Genomic DNA, 27,402 nt, shown 5'->3' with positions numbered 1-27,402 from the left:
GCCTGTCCTAATGTCATGGAAGTTGAACTTTTCCAGTGGAAAGACAACCAATGTGCAAAGAAAGGATGTTACAAATTTAGTGTCAATTTAGTGTCAAGTGACTTAACGCTGTTATCACCCCACCTAAGGAAATCCATAAAGTATTTCTTAAGAATTCTCAACCTCCAATTTAGATCAGTTCCACCTAGATGGCCTTTAGAATCGACTCAATCTACTAAACAATTTAAAATATCTGAGTTGCAGAAAATTCAAAACACATGCTGTCAGGAATATTTCAGTTATTTTTTAAAATGCACATTAACATATATATATATATATATATATATATATATATATATATATATATATTTAGGATTCTCAGTTGAAACAAAAAAATACATTTGAGGGGCGCCTGGGTGGCGCAGTCGGTTAAGCGTCCGACTTCAGCCAGGTCACGATCTCGCGGTCCGTGAGTTCGAGCCCAACGTCAGGCTCTGGGCTGATGGCTCAGAGCCTGGAGCCTGTTTCCGATTCTGTGTCTCCCTCTCTCTCTGCCCCTCCCCCGTTCATGCTCTGTCTCTCTCTGTCCCAAAAATAAATAAAAAATGTTGAAAAAAAAAAATTAAAAAAAAAAAAAACATTTGAAGTCATTTGATTACAGAGTGTTTAAAGGTAAGGATTAGACCATTTAAATGACAAAGCATATTTTTTTAAGTTTATTTTTATTTATTTTGAGAGAGAGAGAGAGCAAGTGGGGGAGGAGCAGAGAGAGAGGGAGACAGAAACCTAAGTAGGCTCCATGCTGTCAGCACGGAGCCTGATGTGGGGCTCAAACTCACAAAACATGAGATCATGACCTGAGCCAAAATCAAGAGTCAGACGCTTAACCAACTGAGCCACCCAGGTACCCCAACAAATCACATTTTTAAAAACCTAGTAGAACTTGAACATTTAAAGATGGGCTCAGTTTAAAACATAACCTTAGCAAGGCTGAACAGATTCTAAACTATTTTCCTAAGTTATCACAAAGCTCCTTGAGCCAATACAATCTACTTCCTAAATCTAAAAAAGAACCTGTCTAGATTCTCATTTTTAGACTTCTCAGAGAAACATAAGCTATCACTTGAAAACACACTGCATTATTTTACTATCTGGATGCCATTGCGAAACTGGACCCAGCTGGATTTCCCTGAACTATGAGGAAGGGTGCTCTGCTTAAGGGCTCTGTGAACTTTCTCCCAGCTTTGGTATCCCATTTCACAGATGTTGACTTCCTTATGTCCTAAGGATTTTCCTTAAGGACTTCTGCCCTGAGAATGGAGGATTAATGTCTGCTCTGTCCTTGAATTTCTAGGGATCCTACAAAAATCTCTTTATTGATTTCCATTCCTCCAGAATCAGAATAAGTTTACCTCATTTTCTCTAATCCAACCTCTACAATTTGTGTGACTTCACTGCCCTTGAGATAAAATGCTCCTCAAAAATAGTACTTTCACTCTGTCTTTTCCTAAGAGCATGTTTTTGCTGGTTGCAGTTTTAGGAACACGATATAATAATAATAATAATAATAATAATAATAATAATCACAGTCTTGAAAATTTCAGTGTTTTTCATTGTTTGAAAAATATTTTTCACAGTTTTTTTTACATTTAACTCCAACTGGTAAGGATGAGGTTCAAAGAGCTGAAATCATTTGCTTACATTCACACAGGTAGTGTCAAAGTTGAGGCTCTTCAAAATTCCTGTTTTCAAATCTCACGTTCTTTCCGCAATAGCAGACAGACTTCACCTTTCTCCCCAACACGAACCCCTGCCCACATGTCCTGGTGAGCCCTGAATACAAGCTACCAGACCTCCAATTAGCTGTGTCTCTACATGAATGTGTGTGGGTGTGCATGAGTGCGGGATTGTGCTACATGTGTGTGCATCTCTGTGAGCGCTAATATTTGTACCTTTCTCATTGTGGGTATAAATTTGTGTGAGTTTGTCTATCTGTGGAAGTCTGTCTGTGGAAGTCTTATGCTCCCTGTGCATACCTTTCTGAGTGTGACTTCTGCGTGTGTGCCTACAACCTGTGTGCATGCACATGTATGTGTGCATGTCTATATGTGTCTGTCTGTCCTTGAGTCTGTCTACATATGTGGAAGTCAATGTCTGCTATGTGTCCGTCTGACAGTTTATATCTGTGAGTGTGCCTGTGTATTTGCCAGTATCTTTTTGTGTCTGTGTGTCTATCTGAATGTATGTCTGTCTACCTGGGTTTGTGTGTCTATAAGTATGTTGGTGGGCCACTGTCTGTGTCTTTCTCTGAACCTGAGTGCTAGTCTGTCTATATCTGTTGACCTAAATATGTCTAGGTCTGTATGACTGTGTGTTTATCTGTGTAAGTCTCTGCATATGTGTTCCACCCTCTTTATTTTATGGACTTACATACATCATACATCATACATCAGATGTGTATCTGTGTGTTTATCTGTGTGTGTCTGTGTAAGTCTCTGCATATGTGTTCCACCCTCTTTATTTTATGGACTTAGGTATTGATATGCTTTATTATTTTCATTGTCGGCTTATAGGTGTAGGGCCGGGTATAGAGCATATATAAGAAAATTCTGCACATGGAGGTACTTTATGCACTCTTTCCACCACTGTTTCTCTCTCAGCATTGTCTTAAATCTGGTTGTCAAAAATGTGCCATTGGAAGCACATTGACAGAAGTTCACTTTTAGCTAAGATCCAATTTGCAATCTTTGACATTTGCAACTAAGATTAGAATTTCCCAAAGTGCTGTCTTCCCACTATGGATGGAAATGCTTGCTTTTATTTTTGGTGCAACCCTGATTTGCTCTTTATATCTTTTTATAAATGATGTCAATAGCATTAGTTCTGAAATAACAGAAATTGTGTCTTGTGAAATGCATTGCCCTATAGCATTATAGGAAGTGTAAGGAAAAGCCTTACACCTTTTAGTCTATAAGAGTCCCCTGTAGTTTTCAGCAAAGAAGATCACTCTAAAATTGTTTTCTTCCCATATTTAGGATCAATGTAAATTTTTGAAAAGAAAAACCATAAGTTTGGTATCCTTTTGCCTATGTTGATACTAAAATATAAATATTAAGATTTTTCTCAATTTTCCCATCTGTAAAATGGGGAAATTAAGGCAAACATCTAGTTTAAAGAAGCATTTTAGTAAACTCATATTAAAAATTACATCAGCTTATGGGGCTTCTGGGTGGCTCAGTTGGTTAAGCATCTGACTTTGGCTCAGGTCATGATCTTGTGGTTCATGGGTTTGAACCCCACATTGGGCTCTGTGCTAACAGCTCAGAGCCTGGAGCCTGCTTCAGATTTTGTGTCTCCCTCTCTCTCTGCCCCCCCGCCCCCCCGCAAGCCTAAACATTAAAAAATTACATCAGCTTAACAGGACTTTCTATTCTTTTAAGAAGATGAGTTCTCTACTTTTAATAACACCCTTACAAAGGAGATTGGTAGCAAGTTTCATCTTTCTTATTCTAGGTCATTAATGTGATGTTGTAAAATAATTTCCCTGAGTCTACAAAGAATATCAGTAATGGAAGAAAGAATAAGACCCTTGGAAATCAGTCATATCAAGGTCCAGAAGTCAGCTTCACAGACTAATAGCTGATCTTTTCACTTTACCACCACATATATTCTTAGCTGCACCATCTGGGGGCTGTTACTCTTCTGAACCTCTGTTTACTCACTTGGAAGGTAAAAATGATGATTAGATCATATAAGATTGTGGAAAAGGTTAAATAAGATAATGTATATGAAGTAGGGTAGTTGCAAACAAACATTCTTCTGGCTCCCTTATTGTTGTTTGCAACCATATGACATAACAGGATGTTGAGTAGGATGTGCACACCATCTGATGTATGATGCGTGGGGCTTGTGGTACTTGGGATTCAGAGAAAATTGACTAGTCCCTTCCTGCCCTAAGGGAAGATACATAATGATTTGGGAGATAGGAAAGATATATAAAAGAGAACCTGGCAATGAGGGGTCCAAGGGCCAAATCAGTGAAAGGAGCTGCAAGGTAAATTAATCTCACGAAGATCAAAGGATATACCCTTCAATCAGTGAGGTAGAAAGAGAAGTTCTTTAGAGTGTGAAAGACTTGAAATGCCCCCAAAGACAGGCAGGATGGAGTATGGAGAGAGGAGCAAGCAGGTAGAGTCCAAGCATGAGCCTGCTGAGGCATGGGTCTCATCTGGGGAATAACAGCTAAAAGATAGTTCATTCAGGAAAGAAGTGGGCTCTGGGTCAGAGAGGGGGCAGGGTTCAGATGATGGAAGCCTGGAATGCCTGGTTAAGAAATTTAGCCTAGAGTTTGTGTGCACGAGTGTGTGTGTGTGTGTGTGTGTGTGTGTGTGTGTGGCGGGGGGAGGGTGGGGGCAGAGAGAGAGAGAGAGAGAGAATGAGTAATAATGATGGTAGGGGTAGCTGAGGTAAATTGAGTGTATTTCTCCATATAAAAAGGCTTGTAGAGAGTCACCCTGTTTGTTATATTGAAACTGTAGAAGCAACAGATAAGTGACTGTCTTCTCAGTGGGAGAAACCTGAAGGTGGTATAGGTGTAAGTCCAAATTAAAATATGAAATAATTAACATAAATTTTATAGACGTTTATGGATGATACTTCCATATAAAAAAATCTCATTTGATTTTCATAAAAGTCCTATGCAATAGAGATTATTATCTCCTGTTAACCTACCATTATAGAGGTAACTCTATACCATTAAAAACAAAATACCATTAAAAACAAAAAACTAACAACGAGAATCATGGAGGTAACTCTATAGGTTCCAATATCAGCTCCTCTGTGTATAAATTCTATACTTTCCACTGCACCACACTGTTAGGTTACTATGATTAGCCTGAAAGAAAAGCCCCGGTCTTACTCTTTGCTGTCCCACTAACACTGAGCCTAAAATGCTCAGTCATTATTCATTGATTGCTTGCTTGTGGCTAGGGACCAGAATTTGGAAGAAGGGGATAAAAATGTATTTTCATAGGAGTCTCACTCTGCTTTTGTGTGTGTCTGGCCTTTCCCAGACAGAGGAAGTTCACATCAGAGGAGAGTTGCTTCTTACTAGAACAAATTAGAAGAATTTTAAAGTCTTTTCTAGCTGTCCCAATTTGCTCTGCCTCCCTGCTGCTTTCTCATCTGTCTTATGTTCTGGAGGTTGTTGATCAGTTTCCCACCCTCTGTTCTTCTCTGTCTCTGCCCCCTTATATGTACAAGAGTATATTTCCCTCTTTTCCTTTCTCTGCCCCTGAACTCCTTCTTACCTTGTCTTGCCATCTCTCTCCACTCTCCCATCCATTTCCCTGTCCTTCCTCCTCTCTTTTCCTTCCCCCCTTCCCTGCCTCTTTCACTTCTCATCTCCCACTCTACTGCAGTCTTGGAGCTTATTGTAGTTAAGGTGCAGTCTCTGACCACTGGTGACGATTTTTCTCCAAGCGCTTAAAGTTACAAGGGGCAGCTGCTGTCTCTGCATATGTGTATAGCAGGGCTCTAGCATGTGCTACCTGCACGGCCTAGCCTACTCCTGTATAACGGGCTCCTGAGCGTGCATCTCCATTGGTGGTAAGGTCTTGAAAACTTTGCCTAGGAATCAACCCTATGTGAAGGAGGTAGTATAGCCTAGGAAGGCAGAGAGACAACCATTACAAATTAATACAGAATCTAATGCTGATTTTATTTACATAAATGATAACACAGTAAAGTCTTGGACCTGGATAGCTTCAGAAAGGTAAATTCATAAAATAAATACTGACTTTACAAGGCTTTGGAAGCCGGCTTGGATCCTGATCTTCATGATTTCATGACCTATGCCTAAAACCAAGTCAAGTCTCACAAGTTAAGCTGTGCCAAGGAATAGAAGGAATTCAGCTTGGGCTTTAAATCTGAAGACCTGTCTTCTTGGCTTACCTCTGACTCTTAGCTATTATATGTGTGATTTTGGGGAAGTCTCTAGTCTCACTGAGCCTCAATATAGTCTATAAAATTTGGGTGATAACACCTTACAGATGACCAAGGTGTGTAAAAGGACTTTACAATTTTTAAGATGCTGGTGGTCACTGAGGCTGAGCATGGGCCATACTATGTGAGGAGCAGGGTAACTGGGTCAGTGATTTCTGCTTAGAAGGAAAGTTTTATGCCATGTGCCCCCTGCCTCCTGTTTTATTGGAGTGGGTGGAGGGGGGCACTCAAAGCTGCCTTAGGCTGGTAGCATAAATAAGTAGCATGTCAGCATCTTTGTGTGTGGTACTGGGAAGGAGAGGATGGAGAAAGGAAGTGAAATCTATTTGAAATAATTCAGGTCTGTTCTACCAGAGATCTCGGGAGTTTAAAGGAACCATTTATTTTTTCTCAGAGAATTACCCGAGAACTAAGAATTAGCTACACCGATGGGTTTACTGATCGGTACAGTACAATGAGATCACAACGCTGAGAGTTCATGAATTTCACCTGGTTTTGCACAAACTGGTTTTCCAAAACCACTGCTGTGAACATATAATTTAAAGAATAATGTAACCAGATAAAAACGATCTAGAGATGATGTTTCATGGAATATTTAATATTGATTTATCTTCAAGTAAAAAAACTATAGTAATGAATGAAGTTCATAGTCAAAGTGGTTTATCCAGAAGGAAAAGTATATGTTTAGAACAATGGACTTAACATACAAAGGTTCAATGCTATAAATATATTAGTTGGTTTTCAAGGGAAAATGAATATTTCAAATCAAACTAGATTCCAAATAGATTATATTTATATTAAGACTTGTTTGTTTATTTGGTCTGATGGTCTAATCCAGCGCTTCATAACATATTACCAAGAAGAGAACACAGCCCACGACGCGAAGCCTTCTTATAAATTACAGATATTAATATGCTAGTCCCGAAGCAGGCCAGAAGGCCAGCTAGCCTTATCAGCAGTTTTCATTTTGCTACTCTTTTGGTCACTTTGGCTGTGGAAAATTAAAAATTGAATATGAGTTTTATTTAATCAGTGAAAGAAGACTTAGTCTTTTTTAAGGCTGTGTTCTTCTTTGTGGCAAATATATACAGTGGAGTTAAATAAGAGCTATAATCTGAAAACTTTTATGTAATTGTTGTGATTGTCTTTTCTCAAGTCATTAATTGGTCTGAAAGTACCATTAAAAATTCTACAGAGATTTAAGAACTCTGCTAGATATAATATTCACAGGGGAAGTTATTCTATGAATAACTGTTCTTTTCTTTGAGATGGCACAAGTCCATTGTGGTAAACGTGAGACAGTCTTTGGGACGGAGTGAACGATCTCTAGCTGGTATTCTGCTCTGGTTAATTTTCCAGGTTTGTCCTTGTCTAGGCAGACAATGGAGAAGGACAAGGAGAGCAGCTCCCCCAGCTTTAGGAATGACTGTGCTTGCCTATTGATGGTCCAGCAAGACAGCCCTTGGAGGTGTTGCTTTTATTTCATTGAGTAGTTTTTTAATGTGGTCTAAGCACCGTCTCTCTTTCTGTAGGAAAGATGGCTTAATTACATTAGAGCCCTTGCTTTTAGATTGGGAAGTCAGACTTCTAATTTTAAAATATCTTCCTATTTAATTCCCAAGTTTGAATTATAAGGCTAAGTTCTGATTTACAAACTAAATCATATTTTTAGCTCCGATGCTATTATTTTGATATTTAAATTGTTGAAACAAAAAGCTAAAGATCAGTTTCTGAGTTTTGGAGAAATAAAGTTGGTGCAGTCTCTACACTCACTATTATGACCTAGAATACACTGCATTTCAGTGTCTAATATCTGAATGTGGACATGACAGCTCTTTCCTTTTTCCTAATACCAACTTAGAAGCTCTACCCCAAATATATTTTGTTTTATTTTTTATTATTTTTTTTAAATTAAACAAGTTTTTTAATGTTTATTTAGTTTTAAGAGAGAAAGAGAGAGCAAGGGAGCATGAGGGAGGGATTGGGGGGGTGGAGACACAGAATCCAAAGCAAGCTCCAGGCTCTAAGCTGTCAGCACAGATCCTGACTCAGGGCTCGAACTCATGAACCGTGAGAATCATGACCTGGGCGCAAGTTGGATGCCTAACCGACTGAGCCACCCGGGCATCCCAACCCCAAATATATTTTAGATGGAAACTATTTCAAGTTTGTCCCAATTAAGGTCAGCTGTGAGGAGCAGGTGATTTTTTTTTTCTTTTTCTTTTTCTTTCTTCCTCTTTTTTTTTGGGGGGGGGGCATTTGTGGACACAGTGAAAGGGCACAATAAAGTCTTGCACCCATCTTTGCTGTTTGCCAGCTGTCTCGTGACAAACGGCCAATATGTGGTGAGTACGTACTTCATTTACATCACGTGCATAATTGTACTCTATCTGGGATATTAGCTTCTCAGGGTTGGCAGTGTCGCCTAACACACACAGTGATCAGCACATTTTTTGAGGCTGCAATAATCAGAGGAATGCAGCAGCGATGTGGGAACAAGGAGAAGTAACATGGCATAACGGTGTACCCATCATTGTTCTGTTGTCATCCTTCCTAACCAGCTTGATTTCCCTCGGAGCCCAACAAAAGGGTCATGAATTAAACAGAGTAAAACACAGACCTGGGTGCAAGAATAAGGCATCTATTCCTGAGCTCCACGATCAGAGAAAAAGAGAAAATAGCAACTTCATAGGGAACAAACTGCCCTCAAAGCTTTGTGGGTCTAGGCATATGCTTATGTCATCTTCAAAAAAGACGCACGGTCTTTTATGGAAGTGTCTAGTCTCATTGAATCTCAAGTAAGCGTTTAAATATAAAACAGCCAGATACAGGAAATTAACTAAATCTTTAAAAAGATGCAGAACATAAATTTGTAATAAAGTATTGTCTGCTGTATTAATAGCATGCTGTTTACAAAATTTATTCTCAGCATATTAACCTCTTCATGGTTTTCACACACTTACTAAAACATAACAATCTCACAGCAGTTTTCAACCATATTGTTCAAGATTCAGCAAGAGTTCAGTCCCGCAAGTATTTTACGAAGCAGTTTGCATGTTCCTGTTCTATAACGTTTGCAGTATTCCCAAGTAACTCTTACACAGGAGTTCAGTAAATAATTGGAAGCCCAGATGTTTGAAACGGATAGAGCAGATACACTGTGGCTGTATTCTAAATACAGCGACTTCCCTTTGCCCTCTTGTCAGCTTCACAGCATTGCACTCTGCCATTTTCAATTCTTTTCTAATTAGACCTAGACAAGCACTTGGCATGTCCGTGTTCCCACACGTGCCCCTCTCACGTGCAACATGCAGAAACATCCTGTGTTATTGTTGCTGACTTGAGACATTCCAATGAGGAGTTTTACTTCTTCACACTGAACTGGAGCATTCTTTGTCCCTGCAGTTCACCTCCTGATAAGGAAATTGCTCATATTGAGACATGATTTACCACTTCGCATAACAAATAACTAGAACTTTGGTGTAAACTCCCTTCTTAGACCAAGACTTACTCATTTCTGGGTCTTCCTATAGCACTGCTAAAGCGGGTTCATGTTCAGTGTTTGATAAATAAAGGAGAAACTGTTAGGTATCAGTAAAAACTAAGAGCATTCTTGAACTTGCTTTTAAGACATAACTGCCTAAAAAAAATAGCTGCCTAATTTTCAGGAACTGAAAGACATAGAGGAAAATTCTAATTTTATTGACAATAGCTTTAGCTTACTAACTTTAAATTTTTTGTTGATACATACATCTCCCTCCCTATGCAGTTTTTCACTGTATAGCTAAAAGTGATTCTTTCTACTTATATGTCATGGTTTCTCCCTCTTTTAAATAATTACACGAGTTCTTGACAAATGCTGTGACATCAGAAAAGTTGCTGTTTTTTTTTTTTTAAGAGATAGAAGGGTATTATGGCTACATTTGGGGATTTTTAATTTGTATCTTATTTAGTCTGGTGTGCAATGTGACACCAGTTAATTGTACGTTATTTTGTGGTAACTACATGTTAACTCTGTTGGAAGTAATGGTAATTATACTGTAATTGATATCAGTTCTCCCACATCTTTGGAAAACCATACAATTAACACATATCACCACAGTTGGGCACTATCTTTTGTCCTTTATAATATTACCATGTTGGAGTACTATTTTGAATCAGGTCCTAAATATTTTCTTCTTCTTTTAAACTCATTTTAAAAATTTCAATCTTAAAATGATTTTTAAATTTCATGAAATGAAAACATAGTTTCTAAATTTTAATTTTACTTAATTTTAAAGAAAGGTTCTTCTACAAATAATCAGACATAGTCTTGGGTTATTTTTATTTTTTATTTGAAAAGTATGTCCCTTGACCTGAGTACTTCCTGTTTCCTAGAAGGAGAATAACAATAGAATATACAAAATCTTGACATCAAGGAGTTAATTAACTTTTTTGGGGTTTTTTACTTTTGTTTTCTGAAGAAAAGCCCTTTTCCTAGTACTAATGTTTGCATTGATGTTACTTTGTTTTCAGATAGAAAGGGATTTATTCTGTGCTGGTGCTACCATAATGAATGCCAAAATAGGGATATGAGGAATATTTATGCCAATTTCAGGCTAAAATATCTCCCCTCTGATTTTGCCTGCCTCTTCTCTTTGTCTTCTTTCCCTTCCCTTCGTGTCCCTTCCCTTCTATTTACTTTTGCCGATGGTGGAGATGGAATTTCAGAAGCAGCAAATAAATCCTTTTTGGCTAAGTGTGACCAGGTTTTGGAAGGCTTGTTTGACAAATGGATTATCTCTGAACAATTTCCTTGAAAATACGAATAATTGCTCAAAAACTTTTTATGACATAGCAAAGGGTTTTTACTACTGTATGCTGAGTGTAGGTCTCAGGAGAATAAAGTTGAGTATCACAGACTCGTAACATTTCAGAGCTGGAAGAAACCATAGAGGTAAGTTAGTTCAGCTTCCTCATTTTACAGATGAAGTAATCAGGGACTAGCATAGTTTGTAAAGAGCACACATGATACAGAACAGTTCAGTGGAAGGAGCAGGAGACTAGGAGTCTGAGGGTTAAGAATTCTAGATCTGTTACTGGTATTCCAGATCTGTTACTGTATTCTAGATCTGTTACTGGTTAGCTGCTGGACTTTGGGTTAGCATCCTAGCCTCCTTGATCCCTGTGCTCTCTGAATGAAGATGCCTTTACGTTTCCTTCCAGCAACTAAATTTTTCACATGTCCCCTACTTTTCTTTTTAAGGTCTATGTCATTTGGTAGTATACATATTTCTTTACATTATAGGAATATCTCTTAGGAGATATGATATATTTCTATATCTGATAAATTGAAACAAATACATGGTGGAAATACCTTATATTTTCCCATCTTTCGTATTTATGTTTTTGAGAAAAAGAATCTTCAAATCTATCAACTTGCCAGCTAAAATTGAAGTAGAAGGTATATTTTTGAAGAAAATATCCATTCTTGGTTTATATAACTTTGGTGCCTTTAACCTGAATAAATGGCATCTGCGTTTCCACAGATAATATAAAAAGTACATGTTGCAAATTAAATAGGTATCAGAAATCAAGTACCTAGATTTTGAAAAAAACAGAATTCTGAAGGTATTATTTTGGACAAAGACATTTTCTTAGCTGGTCATTAATTATATCGTGGCACTCTTTGTTCATATGATGAATGCTAGCACAATAAAATCTTGCTGGTGGTTTAAGTGGAGATAAAATTCACCAGTTTTTTAAATCATATGTTCAATTTTAATAGGTGCGCATGTAATTTTTACAACGAAACTTTTTGTGAACTTGTTACTGAAACAAACAGTTAATCAGAGAATATTCAGGAACAAATATGCATCATGCCTCTGTAAACGAATACAAAGTTGGAAACCGCATATAAGTAGGAGCCGGGCTGCCACACAACTGGATTTGTTTAAATCTGAACACTTTATAACTCTACTTGGGAATTGCAAACTTATAAATAACCTTGCAATTGGTTAAAACCATATTAAAACCATATGAATGAGACAGAAAGCATTTGGTTAAAGGGGTTCAGTAAGCACTATAATCCTGATGAAACTAATTTAACTCAGTGGCTCCCAAGCCTAAAAGGATCTCATATCTTCAGAGTCAATGCTACTTTATCGTTTATCATTTGATCATCAGTGACAAGAGTTTAAGTGTATGTTGCAGGAGATACACAGGGCGCTGTCCTTGCCAGGGGTGCGGGGAGAGAACTTGCTTAGTTTGGTGTACTCTTCAAATCCTGAGGGAAACGTGTCATACATCATTTGAGAATGTTTTTGAAAGCTCCATAAAACATATCCACAAGAAGCTCTGCAGACATTAGTTCGTTTTGTCAGGCATGTGCTGCACACTTCTCCTGTGGTCACAAGGCACAGCCCTCAGTGAAGATAGAGAGGGTCAGGAGACAGTTTCCCTCCCCCAAGGAGCTTATGATCCAGTGGCATTTTTCAGCATGCTGAGAGGTGATCTGAATCGCTTAAGTCAAACGGTATTGATTCTATATCTTGCTTCAAGTGTGAATTTTCTGGAAGTTTGAAAACTTTGGCCAAGCCACTGAAAGTCTTCTTTCCCTTTAACAGAGAACTTGCTCTTCTGAAGAATTCCAGATAGATAGATAGATAGATAGATAGATAGATAGATCGATAGATAGAGTTGTCAACCACTACTAGCTCCTAACAGCAAAAGCTTCCAGATAATTGTTTCTGAGGTAAGTAGACTGCATACGTATAATTTGTTGCCTTACTGGCTGACATTTTTGGAGTAGTGACAAAAGCCTTTTATATAATAAAACGCTCGGAAGGAGCATTGTGTTAGTTTGCTAGGGCTGCCATGACAAAATACCACAACTGGGTGGCTGAAACAACAATTTTTTCCCCCCACAATCCTGGAGTCTAGAAGTTCAAGATCAAGGTGCCAACAGGATTGATTTCTACTGAGGCCTTTTTCCTTGGCTTGCAAATGACTGCCTTTTCGCTGTGTCCTCACATGGTCTTTCCTCTGTGAGCACACATTTCTAATGTCTCTCTGCATGTCCTTATCTCCTCCCCTTAAGGACACCAGTCAGATTGGATTGGAGCCCAACCTGAAGGCCTCATTTTAATTTAATCACCTCCTTACAGTCTCTATCTCCAAAAAAGAGTCACATTCTGAGGTGCTAGGGATTAGGGTTTCAACATGTGAATTTTAAGAGGACACGGCTCAGTCCCTAACAGCCATATTTGCTTAGTTTGGGTGTTCTCAAACTCTTGTGAAGCTATATTCTTTGGGATTACAGTACCTAAGGAACTCCCTTGACCAAATGCTTTATAACTCTGTTCACGTGGTTTCATCTGCCTAATTTTCTCTACAGATATTCTTATTTCTCTAGAAGAATTAAACTGAAATTAGTATGAGTTTTTTTTAACAGTTTATTCTATTGCCCTTTCACAAAATATTGGCATTATTGACTAACTCAAAGAATGAATTGTTAATGATGTATTGCTAAACAATGTAATGTAAGAATGTGTAAGAAGAATATTCGAAGGTTGTGGTGGTGGTTGAGATTTTAGGAAAGATTCTTATAGAGCCCTTTTGAATAATAATAATTAGGCAAACTTCCTGTATCTCAGTGCCACGCCAACCCTGATCAGATCACTGTATTGTCCAACTGATATACACACCTTCCTTTGCTTTTATCCAGCTTCTAAACATCTATATCTTGCTGTTTAAAAAAGATCTGAAAATTAATTTAATTTTATTTAAAAGTAAAATTAAAATAAGAGAGGGAAATACTGTTATCAGGATTATCAGGATTATCAGCCACTCATGATGTAAAGATAGTAATAGATAGACACCACACCTTAAAGGAGTAAGCTGAGGAGACACATAAACAGACCTATAACCAATGTTTGTAGCATCCTTTTCTATAAGCATGGCGTGGTGATGGAAAAAAGAGGGAGTGATCATTTCTGTGTGGGGCTGGTGGGAGGAAGTCAACAAAGGAGTTTGCCCAGAAGAAATGCTGTAATACAGCCTAGAGAGGACTAATTATGATGTCATCAGTAAAGAAAGGGCATTCCAGAATGAAGAAATGGCATATGCAGATATATAAGGCCATACAATATCACAATTCTGTTGTTCAGAAAACTCTAAGAAGTTCTATCTTACTGGAACAGATAATATAAACTGGAATGCGTAGGACATAAAACTGATGAGAACAGGAGCCAGATCTTAAAAGGTTGTACAAGCTATACAAGGAAGTTTGGTTCTCCTTATGCAGATGGCGGGGAGTACTGAAGGCTTTTAAGTACAGAATAACAAGATCCAGGTACTACACGGTTACTAAGGTTGAGATTTAAATTTAGTTCTGAGGTGCTTAGCAACCAAGACAAAAAGGAAAGCAGTTTTGTTTACATAGTTGCGTTGTTGATACAGGGGAATGGATATTGGCCTTTAGATCAGGACACTGTCTTCATTAGTGTTTAGCTTCGAAACCTTTAGCAAACACTAAATAATATCTTTAACATAAGTGGGTATTTTATGAGTTGCCTTATTTTTGCTAAGCACTCACACATATAATCTCTATTTCATCATCACAACCCAGCGGCGTGAGCATTTTCTATTTTATTTTACAAATGAGGAAACAGGCTCAGAGAGATCACATGGTAATTAAGTTGCAGAGTTATGATCCTAAATTCACCTCAGCACAAATACCGACCTAAATTTTGGTTAAGTGACTTAAAACAGAAAAACATCTTTCTGAAAAAAAAATCTTTCTGAGCCTCACCTTTATCTCTTGTAAAACTGATAGTAACAGTAATATTTTCCTTGTAGTATTGGTGTAGGGATTAAAGAAAATATTCATTGGACTGAGCCTTACACATAGTATATGATCAGTAAGTGACCCTCTTTCCTTCCTCCCCTCCAATACATGTATTTGTGCTATGGGGACAAACCCATTTGGGAAAATTAGGCCTTAACTAATTCATGAGTCCTAGCACAATTTTGATGTTAGGGGTATATTAAAGGCTAGACAATTTAGCAGTTTTAGCTGACAAAAAGTCATCTAACAATGAAGTTCAATAATAACCCTCATTTCTCTCCTCCGGAGTCTTTATTATGATTACTGGCTCTATGACCATGAAAAATATCACTATGAAAGTAAATCCCAGGACCTCCAAAGTAACTCCTTACTCCTGACAAGAATCACCTTTTTCAAAATATATGCAGTTACTTTCTAATGTAAAGCCTACAGTTTTGATCCTTCATTAAATTCCTAAAATGTATAATAAAGGATATAAAATAAAGGCTAGTAAAGTGATAGGGTTTGTCAAATCAAAAAGGAAACCATATATGTGCTTAAGTAGTGGTTCTTGAGAATCATCACATCATGGCCAGATATGTCCAGAGGAATTAGAACAAGCCTTTTAGAATAAGATACAGAATCTCTTTCTCTCAACATTATCCTTAGCATTGTCCTGCTTAAAAGAGAGAGAGAGAGAGAGACAGAGAGAGAGAGAGAGAGAGAGACAGAGAGAGAGAGAGAGAGAGAGGGAGAGAGAGACCTTTTTATTTAGAAATGTTCACTGCTTTTTCAGTCAAGCATTTGTGGTGTATTGTGTCTTCTTTTGCTATAGTTTGCAAAGACTTTGCAAAGATACAAGTGCCAAATTGCAGAAATTCTAAGTCAGACTCAAAAACCTCTTTTTCCTAGTAAGTTATATCATCACATTGTCTTCTTCTATTGTGTTCTTTTGACATTGCTTGTTTCTCTTTTTATAAAATATTTAAGATTTTTTTTTTTTGGATTTCCTTGTTTTGATTATTATTGACCAAAGAGACATCCCCAGAAGTGGAATGGTGAGTCTAAACCCTCTATCGCACACTTGCTTCTTTGGGACACTCACTTGCACAGCGTGTTTTTGATTTATGTGGGTAAATCGATTATGTGGCCTTGTAAAACCTGTAAGTATTTATGGGCACTAATACTAAATGCTGTGTAAGATATATAGAAAAAGTGTAAGACAAACCCCTGGCTTGAAAAACCTTCTGATGTTTTGGGAGGAGACTTGGAGGTACATGTGAACCAAAGCTCCATTTCTTAAGATAGTATACAACTAGGGGCCAATTATGAAGGGAAGACTAAGAATTTTTGTATATCAGAAAGCAGGTAGCTCAGAGAGGTTGTAGAGTTCACAGACAGCTTGGGCTTTTCAAAGTGAATCGAATTTGGCAAGGAAGAAGAGAGCAGGAAACTTATCCTAGCAGCAGTGAGGAAGAAAAAGCAGGTGTGTTAGTGGAAGGCTCATTCTTGCCCACCCGGAGCAGAGGATGTGTGATGGGAGAGTTGTAGGAAACAGAGTTTTAAAAGATGTGTAGGGGACAGCGTGTGACAGACTTGAAAGCCAGGTCAAGGAGCTTGAATGGAATGCAACAGAAAGCAGGAAGCCATGAATGTTTGAAATCGGAGCTCTGAAGTGGAGCCCTGTGAGGAGTGCGCATAGATAGACTGAGAAGGCAGTGTCAGGCACAGGCAGAAAGCACCCAGCACCCAGAAAGGAGGTGACAACGGGCAGCGGGCAGCGATCTAGGAGTGTGGGTGTGAATGCAGGGGCAGTTAGTGATGATGGGAGGGATGGAGGGAGAGAAGGGACCCGTGCAAGAGACTCTGTGAGAGAAGAATCAGCAAGCCTGGACAATGGACCGAGCATGGAGGGGCAAAGAATGCAGTGAGGCAAATAGTGCCGAACCAGTTGGTATCGATGTGAACAGAGGGCAGGAAGGCAGCTTGTGTAAGGGTAACGCTGCTTTTGCAGGGAAGTCTTCACTTTTAGTTAGGGAAGATTCCCCGAGTTGGAGAGACACTAAGGCTTGGAGCTGGAATGAGGTGACAAGGCTTCTTTGGGGAGCACTCAACAACTTCGACAAAGCTGAAATTTTGAGGACAGATAATATCTCAGGACATCGTGCTGGCCTTAGAGAATCCCTATTCATGATGCAAGAATTTGTTATTTCTCTCAGAAAACTCTGCTTCAGGAATATGTAAGGACATGACTGGTGGCGCTGCAGTATTAACTTTCCCTACAAAATTCCTTATGATTACATATTCGAAAAAAAATTTTAAAGTCTTCAATATTTAAATAATGTGTTTTAGGATATAACAACAAAATCTTATTTACTTAGTAAGAGGTGGGCCTAAATTGGTGATTACATGAGCACAAAATGTTCTAATTACTATTGTCTACATATAGAAATATATATATACATTTATATAAAATATTATAAAATATTTGCATAAAATATATATACAAACATTCTATAAACAGAATAATTGAGAGTCAGTATAGAGTATACTAATATAATGTATTTCATATGTGAAAGTAACGTGAGATAATTATTTTTTGCCCATTGTAACTGCAATGCAGGTAATGGCCCCTTAGGTGTATGTTCTGTGGCTGCTATGAATGAGCTCACATTCAGACATTCTTTAGAAACGAGCTTTGAATAAAGGTTGGTAAAGTACCTCTCACCTGGACCATGGGAATAAAATATATCACATCATTGTCCAGCTATGTCTACTTGTCAAATGAAATATATTTGTTTGTAAGGCAACAAACAAAGCGCTTCTCTCGGCACTTACCAATTTCCACTTCGTTTTGTAGCAGAGGAGACTGTGTGGAAGTGATTTGAGGTATGGTGTGTGCTGGTCAGTCTCGGTAACCCCGAGGGGAGGGTGCCCGGGGCATCATACATCTCGCGTGTTGTTTTCTAGGAGAGGGCTGCACTCAGTCACCTCACATATGGTTTGAAAAAGGCTTGTCTTGCTGGCAAGCAAACTGTTATTTAAGTACACAATCCACTCTACTACTGAAACAGTTTTGCCAAACTTATCCAAGTATTCTAACATGCTTAAAGATGGTATAAATATCATTTATTGCTAGCAGTTTTCTTCAGACTATATGGAATGTCTTCCTGCTGCCTGATCTAAGTGTCCCAGTTTACATTATGGCCTTTACTGCCTCTGTTTGATGGAGTGATCAGTAAAAATTTAATGACACTATAAAATAATAAAAATGTCATTAATTTACCACGGATCTTGGATGCAGTGGTTGTAAAGTTACATTAATAAACAGAATATTTTTTACAACAAAAAGCATTGTTACGGGGGAACGTATAAATAACACACATAAATTTAAGAGCAATTTTACTGTTAGCACACACATTATTATGGAATAGCCAATAAGTGTATAAAACATAGTATATAAAATTTTATTAAAATATACTGTGCGCATCAAAAATTCAGCTTTTATCTAAGTGCAAAGAAAAGCCATTATTGTGTGCTTACTGTTTCATTGCTGTTCTTTCCCCATATCACAATTTTACATTTGTTGCCAGTAAGGGGAAGTTGATTTTTTTTCCTGGATGGAAACAAGCCTCTGTTCTTTGCGTTACCCCAGATCCATTCTCTTTCTCCACCGATGCAAAACCAAAATTGATCAATCTTGCCATGGTAGGGAGAGAAAAGTTGCTAATTTAATGCAAAGTTAAAAATAATGCTTGAGGACTTGAATGCTTTGTGCAGTGACTCTAGAAAGAAGGGATAATAATGCAGCAGTCTATCTGTCATCAGTGAGGCTGCCCCGTCATTGACTCTGATAATATGTGAAGATGATGGATGCCACCGTCTTGTGGCTTGTAACATTTAACATTCATCAGCTCTCACTAAAGGGGGCTTTATCATTGAAATATCTTTATTTAATATGCAACATCTACCTCATACATCATAATTTCAAAGCACTTAGAGAGCCAACAGTCCCTACAACACAGCAGAGCTGACTTTAATTTTTTTCAGTAACTTTAATGTTGCCTGCATGTTTTGTGACTGACAATGCATAAGTAAGGGTCTGATCACATCGTTGCATGTAAAATGCACATTTCACCATCAACCTGAAGATTGGGGGATTTTCCTGGGGGAGTTGAGATTAAATTAGCACTGAACTCTTTTGCTTACTTCTCCAAAGTATCTTATTTGGATGACATGTATGTTGTGAGAGCTAGTTCAAGTGTGTGGGCAAAATTTGGAGTTAAGAACTTACTACCCACAAATCTTTATCTGTTTGATATAGGGGCATACCCATTGGCACTTGATGGCCAGAAGTTGAAGCCTGTTGGAACTGAAGTATCTCTGAACTCATCTCTGTGCCCATGTACACATCCTGTATTTACTAGGCTCATGTTCAACCTTACTGGTAAAATCTTTGCTTGGCCCAGCTGACAGGAGCTAACTTGTAGACATCAGGCCCTCTTATCTTATGGTTATGTGGCTGGCAAATAAATATTCTGAGCTATTCTTTGAAGAAGGAAATCTTCTGGGAGACTAGGTAGAAATTTATATGAAAGGGCATGGCTTTGCAGGGTCCTTCTTTAATCTCAAACACAAGTGCTTAATATTACCAACTATAAAATGCAGCCCACTGCCCAAAACAATTTTTACCATTGATTTATTTTCTGCCTGTTTAACGAGTGTTTCATGGGATATTCTTCCTTGACTTCTACTCTGTCAAAATATTGATATTTTATAAGGAAAGTAGCTCTGCAGAAGAATGTTTTTTTTCAATGAAGTCAGAAAAATGTATGACTTCAAAGGCACTGTGAATGTGTTGTTGAATGTTCCGAATGTTTTTTGTTATGATTAAAAGCAAGCTGATAATACTGAATTGTGAGTGCACTTCATTTTTTGTAAAAGAAAAGATATTATCATCATGTAAGCTTTGTTGTCTTAGGATTTTACAAACCATGGCATGTAATTTTCCCTCTTCTCCTTCCTTGTCAAAATATTGATATTCTTTCAGGAACTTTATTTTTTTTTTACTGAGAATATTTTCCGGTAAAATCAAAGAGAATGAATGACTAGAAAGATACTTGAAATATGCATATTGATAGGTAGCACGGTCTGTTGATTTTCAGAGAAAGTTGTTTTCCCCCCACGAAAATACAGTTAAAGGTTGTTCTTCCAAGAAGATTGCAGGTGTCACATCAAAACTCCTTTTGCATTTAACATAGGGAGAGCATTCACATGCAAATATTTGAAATGCGAAACAATGTGATAAAACAAAGGTTGAATATTTTGCTTTCCCTGGTACTACTCATCTTCACTTTAATTCTTTTTCTTTACATCATGACAACCGAAAGTGCTACTCAAAAATAGAAATTGGCTGATTAAAAGCAGCTGTCCTCCCCCCTCCTCCCCCACCCCCACCCACCCCCCCCCCCCCCCGCCCCCGACAATGTGTGAAACTCCCACATGGCTTGTGGTTGCTTTTTGTTGAGGCCTGCATCTGGGTTAATTTGTTCTCGTGCAGCGGTGTTTTCACATGAGAAAATATTGGGGAACTGTGCCTAATTTGCTTTTTATTTTCCATTCTTATTTTTATAAGTGTGGTACTTCGGAGGTTTCCCCATATCCCACTAGTGTAACTAGTTAGGACTGCCCAGTGGGGGAAACTCAAGATTACAATTTTGTTGCATATCTTTCATAGAGTTGGTGCTAGATTAAAGCAAGGTTTATGCTGTGTTTTCTTCCAACACAGATTTCAAGATATTCCATGATGAAGGGGAACTGGAAGACTTCCTGCACAATTTGACTGATGGGAATTAATTATAGAAATATAATGATATTCAAAAATAATCATATTAGAAAGCACAAATGTAGTGAGGCTGTACAAATGAGACACAGCCTCTATCAAGTAATTGTATGTTTGCTCTTTAAGAATATTTCCAAGTTTCTAAACATCTTACAGAAGAGAACACTCTGAGTGTTTCCATCTAATGCCGAACATGCTCAGTACAGAACTAGGTCATTGAACAATAGACTGAACAGCAATCAGCACTCTACTGCTGCATAATGCATTAAGTATAACATGCAGAAACCATTCCCGGAGCTGGAAGCTGCTATTTCATGTCTGTAAATTCAAGCTGACATGACATTTAATATTGTTTCATAGTAATGAACAACAAGGTTTCATTCATTCATAAGCACAACACAAAGCCAAGTTTGAGTCTGGAGAATAGCAAGGAGGCGAGAAGGGGACACGTGCTCTGTTTTTGCAGACAAGAACACCGTATTAGTGATGGTCAGTGAGCCCTCTGCCACTGATCCAGAGAGCTGCAGAGGGAGAGTTCACTGTGATATTTCAGGCTCCCTGTCCTAGAGGAGCTGGCTAATAAGGCAAACGTGTTTGAGTTTCCCTCCTGTAACGGCACAGATATTTAAATTTCCTGACTCCATGGCTGGCTAGGAGTAATCTTTTTACTTCCCCAGAAGTTACAGTTGAAACTCCTAGGCAAAATAATAGCATCAATGCCATCATCTAGTCTGCCCGCTCTGAAACATTTGTTTTTGAAATCCTCCTGCCTAAAACTCCGATTTGTATTTTCCCAGGAATACCAGTGCAAACTGCGATCTCCAAATGAGACAATTCCTCTCCCGTTAACTAGCAGTGTATTTTCACGGGAATTGCTCTTTCAAGTTTTGCACTTTGGGCTCAAACCTTTCAATTGCATTCCTTTTAGATTACTGGAGCAAATCCCACTGAGAGAAGATGCGCAGTGCCGCCCGGCAGGCTTCCCGGCACAGGTTTCCTTTCCTTACAGGTACTGTGCTTTAGACGCTGTCAGCGCTCTCAGTGCCACCACCAGGCTTTAGTGGAATCTTCCTGAAAGATTTTCTGATCCCCAGTTGGTCAGAAATGATGTTTGTAAATCCAAGTTTTGCCCGCTAAGCAAGATAGAAACTGGAAGGAAAAAGTGGCTGCTTCGGAAGCTAGAATAAGCCTCTGATTATTCTTTCCTCTAGGAAAGAACACGCTTTGAGAATTTGGGGCCCCAGTTAACAGGAAAGTCAAGTGAAGATGGAAAGCTGGGCCCAGGTGTCATCGATCTTACTCGGCCAGAAGATGCAGAGGGTGAGTGGCTTTTCCGTAGCTCTTTTCTGCTGCTCCGGGCGTTTGTGAAGGTGCATCTGAGTTAGCTATAGGATTATACAGTCTTTCTCAGGAGTACCAGCTGGGATTTTTTTTTTTTTTTTTTGGCAAAGCAGAGGAACTCTTAGCCTCCATTATATATTATAGTTAAGGACGTTGAGATGTAGCTAGATCCTATATTACCGAACACGTAGCAATTCACGTACTTCAAGGTGCCATTTCAAAGTTTTTAAATAAAATGACCCTCTGCGTTCCCATGAATAACAGAATTCTGTGTTTCATCCACGTCATTGCATACTCGTTTAAAAAAAAGGGCTAACCTACAAAGGAGGATTTTTTAACCCTGAATCAAGTAAGTCCCAGGTGCAATCAAACCTTTTTGGGAACTCAGTGATGGTTTGCAGCAGATTTAGTGTAAAATTAATAATTGCTCGGCCTGTGCCCAAGCACTATCCATTACTAAATTCTTGTGAAAGTCTGGATAGAAGGACCAGCTTCACTCTCAGTGGGTTTATCCGCAGCAATGTCAATGCCTGTCCACTCCTTGTCCCTTTTTGTTTGTTTGTTTTAAATGCACAAGCAGCAAATCAGCAGAAATTGCTCTCCAGAGGCTGGGTACAATTTATGAGTTGGGTCAGCACTTCAGTAGTAATGTTGCCTGGTTATTTACTGTGTCATCACAGAGTAAGGACTGGTTTTCCCGTTAGCTGTTCCTTTGGCAGAATCCCTCCCACCAGTCAGGGAAGATTAATTTGTTCTCTTCAGAGTAACACAATACTTTGCCCATCTTGGGTCCCTGCTAAAGTTCTTCTTTAGCTTGAGGACAAGAATCTTACTATTATCGCTTTTACCGGCAGAATTTCTTCCAGGACCCTAATCCCTCGAAAACACGCGGAGACATTTCATAGCCTCATCTGAACTGGACATGACTTCTGGTGATAGCTTGGGGCCGTCCCAGGCAGTTCAGAAATCCCTGGCATGAACACTAAAAGATGAGCAATTACAGGCTTTAGGAAGCACTTCACAGAGTATTCAAAAAGCAGATTTTTTTTATACGAGTAGGAGAGACTAATGGTTAATGATAGTCCTGGGGACAAGGTGTTAAATTCTGATTGTTGTGTGTGGGGGGGTGGGGGCAAGGAAAGGGAAGAGGAAGGGGAAGAGGAAGAAGAGGAGGAGGAGGAGGAAAATTAGGAGGAGGAGGAGGAAGGGAAGGGATAAAGAGGATTTAAAACCAGAAATACACTTGCTGTCTTTCCTGAAGAATGTGTACCGAGAGCACAGTGACATTGACGTTTTATAGGCACTTAGAAGTGTAGGTTTTTCCTCATGAGGGTTGAGGTTCCTTGGCCTAGGGAACCAATTTATTCAGGCCAGGCCCATCTCAATGTTGTTGCAAGATTGTACCATAGAGTACCTAAATCTTTGACCACACACAATGAAATAGCATTTTTCATCACTTTGGAATATTCAGTCTGTTCATTTTTCCATAGACTAGGAGGTGCAGAGTTCTATCGCTCTACCCTCGTTATGACAGTTTTCTTAATCTATCATTCTTCCTTCTTCATTTGGCTTCTTGACTGTATAATGGGTATACATATAGTCAGTTACCTCTCAATAATGCTAATAATTAATTGATGATATTATGTGCCTGGTAAATTAAAAAGCCTGATTGGAGTTATTAACCATTATGAAAGGAAAAAATGAAAAACTTAATTATAGAGCACAATATTGTATGGAAATATTCTTAGAAATTCCATTTAATACCCAGATTGTCTGGATTCAGACCAATTTCCTGGTTAATTTGTTTTTTGTTGTTGTTGTGTTGTTTGTTAGCAAACATTTCTGAAGCACTTACATGCAAGAGAATGTGCGAAGCTTTTTACACATTTTGTCTCATGTAAACCTTATACAACTCTGTAAAGAAGGTATTATTATTTCTTTTCCATTTTACAGATGAGAATATTAAAGACAAGAGTAATTAAGTAACTTGCCGTAGGTCACATAGCTAGTAAATGCATTGCTGAGAGTCAATCCCAGGCAGCCTGGTTCCAGAACCCAAGCTTCTAAATACTGTGCTATACGGCATGCCCTGCATATAAGATAAATCCATGGTGCCTTCACTTTTCTGAACAAACTCCTTGTGACCTTCCCCAGTATGGCCCATTTCCTCTCCCCTAAATATAGCAAGTCATGCCATACACCAGCTCTCGTGTTACCCTGTCACACACAGCAGCAATGCCTGATGAGTGTAACAGTAGAAGGGCTGTAGTGGCCCAGGAGCTTAAGGAGCGTGTGAAAACCTCCCTTCAGAAGCTTGCCCAGAGTTGCCATTGAGACCTCATGTGCTTTTGGGGGACTGTGAGTTCATGAATGGAGTCAAGTTACTGGCTCTAATATCGACAGAAGCACACTGCCTTTGTGAGGACTGCTGGGATGGGTAGCAGCCTTCTGCTGACTTTAGGATATTTCCTGGCATCTGTTCAAGTAAGAGCTGATTGCAAAGCCTGCTGGAGTTACAGTTCGTATGCAAGTCAGAGTAGATAACAGGTACACATAATACTTTCTCTACTTTGCTCCTTCATATTTCCCTTCACAGGAAGAGTAAGAAGGAACCGTAGTGAAAGAATAACTACAGCTTATAAACTCCTTCAATCAGTGTGTGGTCTCAACAAAACGAAATGAAATGAAGGAAAACAAAACATTTCTTAAGCATCTACTGTGTGTCAGAACTAGACATTAGATAAACCGAGAGAAGCAAAACAGATATGTTCTTGACCTCTTGGAGTTTAAAGTCTAGCGAAGGAAGACAGAAGATTAAAAGGGAAATGTGTATAGACAGACAGACAGACAGACAGGCATAATTGTCATTGAGAAAAGTGTTAAAAAGATCAAGACTTGGTTGTGCTGCCCAGAGATTCAGAGCAAAAGCTGTTTAGGTGAACTCAATGGCCAGGTGAGTTCTGCAGCTCTAGCCTAGCTCGCCACCTCTTCTCAGTCCATGTGTGATCATGTCTGTGTTTCCTCCGGCTTGGAACAGCAATTTAAATGTTTTTCCCAGCTTTATTCAGATGGTTATATATGGCACTGTGTAAATTTAATGTGTACTATGTGATGATTTGGTACACATGTATATTAGGAAAGGATTACCACAAGGTTAGTTAACACATCTGTCACCTTCCATGATCGCCTCTTTTTTAATGAGAAAATTTAAGATCTACTTTCTTAGCAACTTTCAAGTGTATAATACAGTATTGTTAATTATACTCTCCATGCTGTACATTAGCTCCCCAGAGCTTATCCATCTTATAACTAGAAGTTTATACCCTTTGACCAACTTCTCTCCCCTTCCCCTTCCCCCTAATCCCTGGAAACCACTACTCTGCTCTGTTTCAGAGCTTTTCCTTTTCCGATTCCACATATAACTGAGACCATACAGTATTATTTGTCTTTCTCCGTCTGATTTGTTTCACTTCGCATAATGTCTTCAAGGTCCATGCATGTTGTTGCAAGCGGCAGGGTTTTCTTCTCTTGTGGATGAATAATATTCATCTACAAAAACTCCTTCAAGAGGAGTGTGTGTGTATCGCATTTTCTTTGTCTATTCATCAATCGAGGTACACTTAGGTGGTTTCCATGTCTTGGTTATTGTGAATAATGCAGAACAGCAATCTTAAGGGACTGTGCCCTCCTTCCACTTGCACCCCATCCTCCTGTGAGGCTTCTGAAGTGACTAACGTACGTCAGCCTAGGAGATGAGGGCCTGGTCCAGCTGGGCTTCCCAGGAAAATGTCTGGCAGTCATGAAAATGCCAATATCACTTACTAAGCAACTTGAGGACCTGCTTCATAGCTCTGAGCGTGGAAGCCGCAAGGGAAAGGTCACCCAAAGAGGCAGCTGTGCATGTGTGTATTAAACACTCATCAAAATCAAATGACAAAACCATAAGCCAGGAAAACAGAAATTAAAAATATAAAAGGCAAATGCCTTCAAAATTTTATTTTTAAAGTCCAGCTGTTATTTGGCTTGAATATGACAAGACAGCATTTCTTGTTCACCATGATATTTATAAATCTACAAATTCATTGGTGCTGGGGGCTTAGGAAACATGTGTAAGGTCTTGTTATACTTTGAAGCAGTTGAAGGCTTACTATGTACTGAGCACATAAAATGTGTTAGCTCCTATGCGGGACATGGAAGAGAGGACTTGATTAGTGGAGTCAGTCACCATGTATTAAGAATGATGAACAGCTGTTTAACTTCTTATCAACTTTTCCCCTCTCCTTGTTCTCTTCAGGCAAGATGCGATGGTTGTCCCAACTCTCCTAATTTCAAGGTTGCAAAGTACAGTAGGAGGGGTGATGGCCCAGTTATTGGAAGGTTTGGATTAAGGCTCTTTTACTAAAGGATGGCAAACAAGTGACTAATGCCTCTTTATCTTTTAAAAGATGTGTTCTATATTCCATTATCTCTAAAAATGGTCCCTTCCAATTCCAAGATTGTCGGTAAGGTCTTTTTGGACACAGAGTGTGTTTCTTATAAGAAAGATGATCTATGCACAATAGCTTCCACTTAGTTTTTTTCCAGAGAAATAAAAGAGGAGACCAGTACCTTTGAGAGCATATTTGTGCCACTTATTGAATCCAGTTTTCACATCCCTTTAACTTTTCTTTTTTATTAATGAGCAGCTGTCTCTCATTGTATTTCACAGATGGGCCCCTCCTTTCTTTCTCTCTCCTCTCCTTCTCTTCTCCCAGCAATAACTGTTGTGACTTGCCTTCTTTTTCATATTCTTTCTATCCTGTTTCTTCTCTCTCTCTCACTGGGGATCTCTAAAGAGATACTTTTTTTTTTTCCATTTTGCAGACTATCTTGAGTAAGAAAACATTTTCCTAACACCTCTTTTAATTCCACAGTTCAATCATTGTGTCCCAGCCTCAGAGGAAGGCTGCACCACATTTTGATGTGGGGAATCAGGGAATTTGAGCTCCTAAAGGGATGATCATTGGCCAGACTTCTAGACCCTGGGTTGAAAACTAAGTGGAAGCTATTGTGCACAGATCATCTTTCTTATAAGAAACACACTCTGTATCCAAAAAGACCTTCTGGACCCTGGGTTGAAACTGTGGTGATGATCATTGGCCAGACTTCTGGACCCTGGGTTGAAACTGTGGTGATGTGTCCTCCATGTATAAAAAACTTGCATTGATTTGAGTGGAAATGGATACGTGCACCCAGAATAGTCCCTTTTAGAACTGTTGCTCTCAGATCCTCAGATTTGCTTAGAAGACTTTTATAGATTTGTACTGAATTGTGAATTGGATCCCAGCCAACATGGCCTTAACCTTTCTGAAAGCTTTATTTTTTGGCAAACTTCTGATTGCTTCTATGTTTTATACCTCAGGTTAGCTCTATTATTGTCAACTTAAGCTCT

At 38.8% G+C, this 27,402-nt stretch overlaps 1 protein-coding gene across 27 annotated transcripts in view; it reads left to right on the top strand.

The window, feature by feature from the left end:
- The window catches only part of SOX6 (SRY-box transcription factor 6), a 693,774-nt gene that overhangs the window by 625,153 nt on the left and 41,219 nt on the right, over window positions 1-27,402 (top strand). For 18 of the 27 annotated variants that reach the window (XM_058688340.1, XM_058688339.1, XM_058688348.1 and 15 more), the window contains 2 exons: window positions 21,559-21,639; window positions 21,842-21,950. In XM_058688340.1, the coding sequence (XP_058544323.1) occupies window positions 21,559-21,639; window positions 21,842-21,950 (190 nt within the window). The remainder of the gene's footprint in view (window positions 1-21,558; window positions 21,640-21,841; window positions 21,951-27,402) is intronic. The other 9 variants (XM_058688360.1, XM_058688361.1, XM_058688359.1 and 6 more) reach the window with 1 other exon arrangement.

This window comes from Neofelis nebulosa, chromosome 10 (assembly GCF_028018385.1).
Source record: "Neofelis nebulosa isolate mNeoNeb1 chromosome 10, mNeoNeb1.pri, whole genome shotgun sequence".
NCBI lineage: Eukaryota > Metazoa > Chordata > Mammalia > Carnivora > Felidae > Neofelis > Neofelis nebulosa.
The sequence above is the reverse complement of the archived record's forward strand: the minus strand, read 5'-3'. Positions and strand labels throughout refer to the sequence as shown.